The following is an 11,919-nucleotide window of genomic DNA, read 5'->3' as shown; positions in this document are numbered from 1 at the left end:
GTATCCTGTTTCTCTTTTGTGACAATACATACTAGAAAACTGAAGTATATGTGGAATGTTCCTTCGGGTATTAACACCATGTGTTTCCTCGTTTACATATGTACATCCATACATACATTTGTTTGTACATAATATATCCTTCAACTTGAGTGGAAGTATTTTTACCTTTTTCGAATTTCTTGAATTGCGGGTATTAAAATTTGTATTAAACCAACCTATTCAATACAGATCTCAATTGGAACTTTATTAAAGGATATTCAGTCAACTTTAGAGTTTGTTAAATAATTTTTGATGCGCTATTTTAGTGTGTTATATATGTATGTATGTAGGTATGGTTCTTTTAAATTTGTATAAATTCTTAGCTAATTTACTCTTTGTTATAATTTACTCATTACATAACATTTAAAATGTTTCAATTACAAAATACAACATACATACGTACATACATATAATTTTAGATAAATACTCGTATATTTCAAGTGTAAAAGTTTATTTTAACAATTTGTTATCTGTTGGTATCATCTTTTTTGTATTCGTGCTTGTGCAAATACCGGAACCAATGTCAGTCACTTCAAAAACATGAATGTATACAAAAAAAAAAAACATACCTTGAACTTCATCATCGTCAACATTATCTTTGTTACACTATTCATCAACATCATCATGATTATCCAGCATTGAGTAAATACTACGGGCAATGACACTGAAATTTTATTTTGACCATTCTGACTCCTTTAATTATTTACGATTGTTTGTATTTGTATTATTGCAGTGAAAGAATTAATTATAATTTCTTTGCATACACAGTGCCATAGAATTATAGAGGGTATTACTGAAAGAAATACTGAAAAATATTACCACTGCTGGATCAATTCAAGTAGGGTCCAATTTTTTATATCCTTTTTTTAACAGAAATTTCAACAAATTTTACCGAAATTGAACATAGTTTTGTAGTATATCTTACCGCTTCGCTGCTTTTTCACATACACGGATTAAAATTCTCCAAACATTAACTCTAATGAAACAAATTTTCCCCACTACAAATGAACGAGACGCAAACAGGGATGGGAATATGAGTTTCTAAAAATTCTTACTTAAAAATTAAAATTTATAGTAAAATTTCGATAGATTTTATTTATGGAAAAATTTCAACAGATTTTGTATTTATGGAAAATTATAGATAGATTTCTGTTTTAGAAATTTGATAAATTCTGTTTTAGAAAATTTTCGATAATTTCTGTTTTAGAAAATTTTCGATAACTTTTATGTTTTAGAAAATTTCGATAATTTTGTTTTAGAAAATTTTCGATAAATTTTCTGTTTTAGAAAATTTTCGATAAATTTTCTGTTTTAGAAAATTTTCGAAAAATTTTCTGTTTTAGAAAATTTTCGATAAATTTTCTGTTTTAGAAAATTTTCGATAAATTTCTTGTTTAGAAAATTTTCGATAAATTTTCTGTTTTAGAAAATTTTCGATAAATTTTCTGTTTTAGAAAATTTTCGATAAATTTTCTAAAACAGAAAATTATCGAAAATTTTCTAAAACAGAAAATTTATCGAAAATTTCTAAAACAGAAAATTTATCGAAAATTTCTAAAACAGAAAATTTATCGAAAATTTTCTAAAACAGAAAATTTATCGAAAATTTTCTAAAACAGAAAAATTTATCGAAAATTTTCTAAAACAGAAAATTTATCGAAAATTTTCTAAAACAGAAAATTTATCGAAAATTTTCTAAAACAGAAAATTTATCGAAAATTTTCTAAAACAGAAAATTTATCGAAAATTTTCTAAAACAGAAAATTTATCGAAAATTTTCTAAAACAGAAAAGTTATCGAAAATTTTCTAAAACAGAAAAGTTATCGAAAATTTTCTAAAACAGAAAATTTATCGAAAATTTCTAAAACAGAAAATCTATCTATAATTTTATAAATACAAAATCTGTTGAAATTTTTCCATAAATAGAAAATCTATCGAAATTTTACTATAAATTTGTAATTTTTAAGTAAAGAAATATTTTAGAAACTCAATATTCCATCCCTGTTTGCGTCTCGTTCATTTGTAGTGGGGGAAAATTTGTGCAATTAGAGTTAATGTTTGGAGAATTTTAATCCGTGTATGTGAAAAAGCAGCGAAGCGGTAAGATATACTACAAAACTAATGTTCAATTTCGGTAAAATTTGTTGAAATTTCTGTTAAAAAAAGGATATAAAAAATTGGACCCTACTTGAATTGATCCAGCAGTGGTAATATTTTTCAGTATTTCTTTCAGTAATACCCTCATAATTCTATGGCACTGTGTATGCAAAGAAATTATAATTAATTCTTTCACTGCAATAATACAAATACAAACAATCGTAAATAATTAAAAGGAGTCAGAATGGTCAAATAAAATTTCAGTGTCATTGCCCGTAGTATTTACTCAATGCTGGATAATCATGATGATGTTGATGAATAGTGTAACAAAGATAATGTTGACGATGATGAAGTTCAAGGTATGTTTTTTTTTTGTATACATTCATGTTTTTGAAGTGACTGACATTGGTTCGGTATTTGCACAAGCACGAATACAAAAAAGATGATACCAACAGATAACAAATTGTTAAAATAAACTTTTACACTTGAAATATACGAGTATTTATCTAAAATTATATGTATGTACGTATGTATGTATGTATTTGTAATTGAAACATTTTAAATGTTATGTAATGAGTAAATTATAACAAAGAGTAAATTAGCTAAGAATTTATACAAATTTAAAAGAACCATACCTACATACATACATATATAACACACTAAAATAGCGCATCAAAAATTATTTAACAAAACTCTAAAGTGACTGAATATCCTTTAATAAAGTTCCAATTGAGATCTGTATTGAATAGGTTGGTTTAATACAAATTTTAATACCCGCAATTCAAGAAATTCGAAAAAGGTAAAAAATACTTCCACTCAAGTTGAAGGATATATTATGTACAAACAAATGTATGTATGGATGTACATATGTAAACGAGGAAACACATGGTGTTAATACCCGAAGGAACATTCCACATATACTTCAGTTTCTAGTATGTATTGTCACAAAAGAGAAACAGGATACAATATTAAGAGCTAAACCATATTCAAGAGTCATTCTCATTGACAATATTTATGCTGCACGCAACATATAAGAGTAAAACAGCAGTGAAATGAACATTTAACGTGTACTCGTGTCTTGGCACATGGCCAAAATTGTATTGTTCATTTTGTTTTGCTATTAACGTTTTTTTCTTTTTGGTTATTTTCTTTTAGCCATCAGCTGTAATTCTATACGGCTAGACGAAAAGAACTATGACACTGTATGCAGTAAAAAAGCAGAAAAATGGAAACAAATATGTTTCGTACGTATGTACATATGTATAATATGCATATTAACATAGCATAAAAGCATAAACGAATATTTCGTCCTTTTTTCCTTGCTGCAGCAGAAATAGAAATAATTTACATATGTTAGTGTATGCATTTATTCGGATATTTCTTGTAATCTATCTACCTATCAATCTATCTATCTATCTATCTATCTATCTATCTATCTATCTATTAGGGATGCCAATCGGGACTGGTTTTAGAAATCCCGGGATTCGGGATTTCGGGATTTCTAAATCCCGAAAAATATAAAAAAAATTAAAAAAATCTTAATAATTTACCGACAAAAAATAAAATGTTTTATTTCATATTGCAATATGAATACTCTTAGTAGGTGTTAGTTTCCAATAAGCATTTTGTGAAAAGAAAAACAAATTAATTCAAAGTACATACTTAGAATAAAAATCTTTCCATCCCAGGCACTGAATAGTAGAAAAAAACCTGAAATAATACCCATGATATCCAAATTTACAATGGTTTCCATATAATATTTAAATAGTATGTGTAATGGGGATCCATACGAGGCTACATAGAGCAACTGTACTGCACCTATATCTCCTCCACCTTATATCCCGTGTTCACTAACCAAGGGAATTATCTTCTCGCCATCTTATTGACAGGTTGACTTCCATTATAGATATCCGATAGTATCAATGCCTATTATTACCCTTTTTATACCCTTAGTAAGGATGGTATATTGGGTTTCTCCGGAGTAGTGCTTTGTTTTATACTGTCCTAAAATACGCTGATGAAATTTGAAATGATCGGGCTTTTGATCCGAGCCCCCATACAAAACACAGCTTTAAAAAATAATTAGTGTCCACAATTCGCTTAAAAAGAGAACTGTCGCAATGAAATTCAGCATAAAACATTTTATGTAACCTTAAATTCGCCCTCCAAATTTTATGAGGATCGACTCATATGATGGCGTCCTTCCCCAAGCATATTTCAGAAAAATAGTTTTTTAACAATAAAGTGCTAGAATATATCGGAGGCGAGGTATACTTTTATAATGAAAACTAAATTACATTTTACTCTCATAACTGGGGTTATATGGTCGGCCTCGCCCGCCTATAATTTCGTACTTGTTATTTTATATATCCGATACTGGCTTAAAAATACGAGTATAGCGATGAAATTCGATACACATATGTTTCATGCGAGTCAAAATCTCTCTACCAAGTTTTATGTGTTTCGGTCCATAATTGACCCTACCCTACATAAGGTCCCACCCAGATAAATACTTTAACGCTTACTGGCTTACAAGTACGAGTGTAGAGATGAAATTTGAGATAAGTAAGTTTCTTACTCGCCAAAAGCCAAGAAACTTTATAGCCGAATATAGCACTCTTACTTTTTTTTTGATATTTCAGCTTGTAAGTTAGTAGAGTCATCTTAAGTCCAAAAACTTTTAAATTCTCTTATTAGTACTTATAATGTATAAAATAGCGGAAAAAAATACTAAAAATCGGGATTTTAAAATCCCGAAATTCCCGGGATTTCATTTAAAATCCGGGTGTCGGTACTTCAAATCCCGAAAATCCCGGGATTGTCGGGAATCGGGAATTCCCGGTTGGCAGCCCGACGAGCGACGAGCAGCGAGCGAGCGAGCGAGCTAGCGAGCGAGCGAGCGAGCGAGCGAGCTAGCGAGCGAGCGAGCGAGCGAGCGAGCGAGCGAGACGAGCGAGCGAGCGAGCGAGCGAGAGAGCGAGCGAGCGAGCGAGGGAGCGACCGAGCGAGCGAGCGAGCGAGCGAGCGAGCGAGCGAGCGAGCGAGCGAGCGAGCGAGCGAGAGCGAGCGAGGAGCGAGCGAGCGAGCGAGCGAGCGAGCGAGCGAGCGAGCGAGCGAGCGAGAGAGCGAGGAGCGAGCGAGCGAGCGAGCGAGCAGCGAGCGAGCGAGCGAGCGAGCGAGCGAGCGAGCGAGCGAGCGAGCGAGCGAGCGAGCAGGAGCGAGGAGCGAGCGAGCGAGCGAGCGAGCGAGCGAGCGAGCGAGCGAGCGAGCGAAGGAGCAGCGAGCGAGCGATCGAGCGAGCGAGCGAGCGAGCGAGGAGCGAGCGAGCGAGCGATATATCGATATAGATTATATATCTATCTATCTATCATATATATACTAGGATTCTATCTATCTATCTATCTAATATATATCTATCTATATCTATCTATCTATCTATCTATCTATCTATCGTATCTATCTATCTTATCTATCTATCTATACCTATCTCTATCTATCTATCTATCATCTATCTATCTATCTATCTATCTATCTATCTACATATCTATCTATCTATCTATCTATCTATCTATCTATCTATCTATCTATCTATCTATTCATCTATATCTGGCATTTCCTTTTCGAATCGAATCGAATAACCGATTCAATTGAAATATTAGAAACTCAAAATGTTTTTGAAATATTTGTATGTATTTATATTTATGTATTGCAGACGGACTGTACTGAAGTTCTCAATTAACTCTGGGTAATGACAAAAATTTTCTTGTCGTGCTTTCTTTTTGGGTAATACTTTATTTGTTTTTGTGTTCCTACCATAAATTAGTTTCCCATTACATCCATACATATATATTTCACATGTTTTACCTTCATGTTGCAATTGTGTGTTTAATTTTGCTTCAGCTCCAACAAGGGTATTAAAAGGATACAAGTCTGTCTGCATGTACAATTTTTAGGCACAAAATGCACAAACTTATACACCTATGTATGCGCTCACATATTTCAATTAACTGAAGTTAAAAAGTGTATATTTTAACAAACTATATGTCATCATACATATTAGATTTGTTAGGTTAATTTTAAGTTAAGTAGATAAACATTTTTCTAATGTCTCGTTTTAAAAAAAATGTAAACATACACTAATACACTAAAGAATGTAAAAGGATATATTTAAGGAATCCTTATAAAAGTAGAACTAAACAGATTTATTTAACTAATCTAAAGAAACTAATTCCATTAACTGTAGTACATAGTATTATTTGTACCTTTAATTTTGTTGGGTTTAATGATTAATGTATTGAGTAAAATGCATAAGAAAATTTAATATTCGTTTAAAATATACACATAAATTGTTTCATTCTATCGAAGAAAGGTTTTTAAAGATTGCTAACGGACCATCATTTCAGAAAGCTCTTATTGAGATATCATATCTTTAAGTTTAAAACTACATACATAACAGATTTTATAAATAAATGTGTCTTATCGCTACTGTAACGTCTCAAATATCCCTACTATAGTTATATTTGGTGTAAAAAAGCGTGTTCACAGTTTTATGGGAATACAAATCAAGCCGTTTTACTATATTTCAATAATTTGATCACATTTCTGGCTCAATTTTTCTATTAAACACAATCAAGTTTCTATGAAGCGCCCAAATTAGCCCGCGTTGATACATAAGAAAACATTTAATTGACCTATTATCAGAAGTTTGAAAAATTTGTTTGATTAATTTATTGGTTCTTAAGTCAAACTGAATTTTAAATATTGACTTAAAGGTGTATATTGATATATTGTCTCCCAATTGTCTCACATTTGTTTTCTTTTTAATACATTTAAATTAAACCTCATTAAAGATAAAAAAATGTTAATAACAAAATATTTACATAAAACAGTAAAAACTGTAAATAATGGAATTCTGACCAATAAAGGGTTATGGTCTGTCGTAAATTGCTTTACTTAGAGAATCAGTTAAACGAGCTGTATTGGAATGGCCATTCAATTTTTAATCACTGGACTAGCAAGGATATATTCCCTAAATATACATTTGTAAGTGAAAATTTAATTTATAAAAGTAATTTTTTCTAATAACCGTTATTTAAAGAGTTCACTGTAATTTAAATACACAAATCTATATGTGTGCAAGTATTTGTATTCGATTCAATAAACTGGCAAAATATTTTAAAAAATTATTGGCAACGTTTTTCAAATATCGTTAAATTTAAATAAAATTTAACGGATCGATAGTAAGTCATTCATTATTTACAGTTCAATTGAACAGCACACACTGTATCGTTCAAGATGTTTTTCCTTGCGGAAATTCCAATCGATATCCAATACGATACTCTCTTCATTACTGGTGACAATCATCTGCAGTAATCTGGGGTTTAAGTTGTAATGCCAGTGCCACCTCAAACACCATCAGACCACCATTTCTTCCACACAATCTAATCAAATGGCACTAAAGACAACACCGAAAATTTTTCAAAGAAAACTGTACATGTTCAACACAATGGCAGTGTGAATGTTGTGCCAAAGTCAATAATGACCTACTTAATGTACATCAAACATGTAAGTGTTGCAAATGGTCACATTCAATTGCATTTCAACATTTGAACATTGAAACAATCGAAACATTATTTAATTTTCCTTTTCATTATTTTTCCAATCAGTGTGTGCCGACTGGACTGTGTTTTCTAACTCATGGGACATACAGGCCAATGTACGTTTAAATGAAAATGTTTTATACACTAATACATTTTCCGCCTGGAATGTACCAACCATTTTGTGTTCCCATATGGCCGGCAATAGCATTGACCGGATGTGTTCAAAATGCATAGTATTACACAACATGAATTCAATACGTTACATGGTTGTGCAAATTTAACCATCAATTTATAGCATTCAATTTGGTCAACTTCCAAATGGGTTGTATGGATGTCGGTACGGGTGGCATTCAATTTGTTGATCCCAATCATGAAATTGTAAGTTCGACCACAACGGAAAAGCCTCCAGAAATTGAATTGGAAACTAGTGATTTTGTCAAAACCTCCACTCCTGCTATGAGTAGTTTGGAGTTAAATGACAAGGTTACTACAGAGCGTACATCTACGATACGTCAGGATTCATTGAGTTATTTAAAAAGTACGAATTTTTGAATTGTTATGATTAAGCGATATTTTTAGAAAACTACCCACTGCTTTGTTTACTCCATAATTGAAAGTCATTAATAAATTTATCATGCTACTCAAAATAAAGAATTTTTATTTTCATGTAAATGTTTGTTTTAGTTAGTTTTAATATTTAAATAAGAGTTATATTACACAATAATCAAGAAATACTGTAGCAGATTAAGTAAAATCAATCAATAATATATAAAAAAATCATATCTACAACAAAAAATAAGACAAACGGAAACATTAAACCAAAACGATAAAAAAAAGCTGAACACAAAACAGAAACAAGTTAATTGTAAATTAAAAAGAAAGAAAAATTTAAGAAAATATCAAAATGTAAACCTGTATAAAAATATTTATATATGTGTGTTGCAATAATATCAATTCTGTAAATAAATTATTTAATATTTTAATGTTATTAGTTGTTTTGTTTCTTATATTTTTAATTATTTTTCCAAAAAATAGAAAGAATTTAAAATGAAAAAGTTAAAATGTAGAAGAAGAAATTTAAATATTTAACAAAATATATGTATGTTTGTATATCGCATACAATTTAGAATATAACATTATTATTAGTTTATTAATATTATTATTATTATATAATTATAATTTAATCGGCTATTGCAGTATAAGGTAGACTGCTGTGTTTAGGTTTTGTTTTATTGATAAACACTTTTATGGCTCCATTAAAATCGGCACTGACCATGACATAACCGCAACCTTTTTTATGTTGTTCTACCAAGGGATCTGGTTGATTATTTGTTTGCTTCAAGAGAAAAAGTAAGAAATATTAATAATGTAGTTCTTATGCAAAAATAAATATATATATTATTTACTTTTTCATGTGAAATTTCATCAGGTTCGGGCTTAATAATGGCCTCAGGATGTGGAGCAAATATTGCACAAGTAACTGTAGCGTTATGGGCTTTAATTCCCTCCCAAAAATCACTTCTATCACGACGTACCTAAAAGTATTGAAAATTAAATTCCACTTACACTTTAATTAGCCAAACACGAGAGACAACTTACCGAACTTAATTTTGAATAATCATGATTGTTTTCCATATATAAATACATTGATTTTCTGAACCCGCTATAATATATTTGCCATCATGACTGAAAGATGCCTTAATTTGCGATGAAGCATTTAGATAACCTTTATATTTGCAGGACAAATTCAAATCTCTCAAATCGTATAAACGCACACGACTATCGTTAGATGTAACCAAGATTTTATCTTCACCCGGCATGGGCTCAATGCCACTGATCTTGCGTCCAATGCGATTTTTACCACGTGTCGAGCGTACATGTATCTGAGTATGATATTTCAATTGATCGGTATTGTAGAAAATACAACGACCATCATAGGAACCCACTACAGCAAATTGACCGTTTTGACAAAAGTTTGCCGCTGTTATTAGTTTCGTTTGACCGTCGACTTCATTCCATAAGGCCACCTTTTTATCGGGTATATTCCATAAACGTAGTTTACCATCTAAACTGCCGCTGAGGAAGTAACGATCGTCACGAGGATGAAATGCAATGGCCGTTACAAAGTCAATATGCTGGAAACAGCAAAGACACTCCTTACGTGAAATATGCCATAAACGTACTGTTTTATCCATGGAACTTGAGAGTATAAAGTAGTTTTTCGACCAGGACACATCCAGTAAATCGGAGGTGTGACCGATGTAAGTGCAAAAGGATTTCGGCATAAAAGGTCCAGTACATTTTTCAGCCGCTGTTGCCATAGCTATAGCCTCCTCGGCAGAATGCTGTGATACCAAGGATTCTTGTGAAGGCGTTGGTGAGGATTTTTGATCAGCATTATATTTAGTACGCATATCCTGGTAAGAATTTTAAATTATATTAATAATTAACTATGTTGTTAATCACAATAATAACTCACTTGGAAAAATGGATAGGCATCTTTAAGAACCCAAATACGCAAAACTTTATCTTGACCAGCGGTGGCTAATAAACGGCCACATGAACTAAATTTCATACACCAAACAGCCCCGGTATGTTCTCCAGACAAATCCTTTTGAAAAGATGAAAAATAAATCAATAACCTCAATATTGTTGGCCTTTAAAAAATCTTACTTGTACATGCTGCAACTTGGTAAATTCGTAAGGACCCTTGTTGGTAGAAGAGGCTTTAATTTTTATGTTCTGTTCTGGATTCATAACATCAACTATATCAGCCACATCTTCTTTGTGACGAGCATGTGATACCTCTGATGCCAGCGATTTGGCTTTATCAACGGTCTTGCGCATAGTTGAACCGAAGAAACGTTTAATTTTGGCCGTTTTCTTTTTCAAACGACTGCCGTCCTCAGCCTCCCCCTCTTCCTCATCCTGTGGCTGACCCTCACTACTGGGCGGTATACCAATAACACTTTCATCGTCCGATTCCTTTTGTATAACTTCCAAATGTGATGTTAACTTAAGTATATGCAGTGACAGGGGGTTCCAACCTTCTGGTACTGGCGGTGGCCGTACCTCGGATAATGGCATTGTTTCACCAGTTTCTAAATTTTTAACCGGCACTTGTTCTAGTATTTCGAAATCTGTCAACTGTTTGCCCGAGTTCGTACGTATGCGCACATCAATATTCATTTGCTTTAAAACATCTTCATCCCCCGCAGATTTACGGTCGTTCCTTATCACTGCTACTGCGATATATTAGAGATGGATATCTGAATGTAGATGCGTGCAAGATAGATTAAAATAAGAAAAGAATTGCAATGCTTAATACAATAAATGAGACTACACAATGAATATATTATGCAACATAAAGTTGAATTTTAATGTTGTATACAACATTATCTTTATTACTTCAACTACAATTTAATATGATTATTTTTTTCAGAATCCTAATGAACCTCTGGTAAGATAATTTGGAAAAAATTTTCGATTCGATTATAAGGAATGATATTTTATGTATGTATTCGTTGGTGACAAATCGTGTATATTCCCCTACATACTACATACAAGAATGTAAATTCTAAGTGGGAAAATTGATGCAAATTGTTTAAACCATATGAAGTTTATTTTATTACTAAATTAAATTCTACCGATTTACTGCATCGATTAGTTTTTTTTTGTTTTCAAAGAAACCTTAAGCAATCTATACTCTTTAAAAAAAATTTCTTTTAAATCGCCAGTATTATTAAACAATTTTTTTCTATCGATCTATCTATCTATCTATCTATCTATCTATCTATCTATCTATCTATCTATCTATCTATCTATCTATCTATCTATCTATCTTCTATCTATCTATCTATCTATCTATCTATCTATCTATCTATCTACTATCTATTCTATCTATCTATCTATCTATCTATCTATCTATCTATCTATCTATCTATCTATCTTCATCTATCTATCGATCTATCTATCTATCTATCTATCTATCTATCTATCTATCTATCTATCTATCTATCTATCTATCTATCTATCTATCTATCTATCTATCTAGCTATCTATCTATCTATCTATCTATCTATCTATCTATCTATCTATCTATCTATATATCTATCTATCTACTATCTATCTATCTATCTATCTATCTATCTATCTATCTATCTATCTATCTATCTATTACTA

At 31.4% G+C, this 11,919-nt stretch overlaps 1 protein-coding gene across 1 annotated transcript in view; it reads right to left on the bottom strand.

Annotated features, from left to right (window-relative positions):
* Positions 1-8,878: 8,878 nt before the first annotated feature.
* LOC119605949 (WD repeat-containing protein 44-like) overlaps positions 8,879-11,919 on the bottom strand; it is an 11,639-nt gene continuing 8,598 nt past the window's right edge. The window contains 7 exon segments of the mRNA XM_037959301.1: positions 8,879-9,073; positions 9,144-9,272; positions 9,337-9,365; positions 9,368-10,154; positions 10,217-10,348; positions 10,411-10,962; positions 10,964-11,006. Of these exon segments, the coding sequence (XP_037815229.1) occupies positions 8,918-9,073; positions 9,144-9,272; positions 9,337-9,365; positions 9,368-10,154; positions 10,217-10,348; positions 10,411-10,962; positions 10,964-11,006 (1,828 nt within the window). The 3' untranslated portion in view covers positions 8,879-8,917.

The sequence above is a fragment of the Lucilia sericata genome, unplaced genomic scaffold (genome assembly GCF_015586225.1).
Source record: "Lucilia sericata isolate MDLA Ls3-8-SP2 unplaced genomic scaffold, ASM1558622v1 Contig000539F_arrow, whole genome shotgun sequence".
Taxonomy (NCBI): domain Eukaryota; kingdom Metazoa; phylum Arthropoda; class Insecta; order Diptera; family Calliphoridae; genus Lucilia; species Lucilia sericata.
This window is presented reverse-complemented; position numbering and strand designations above follow the sequence as displayed.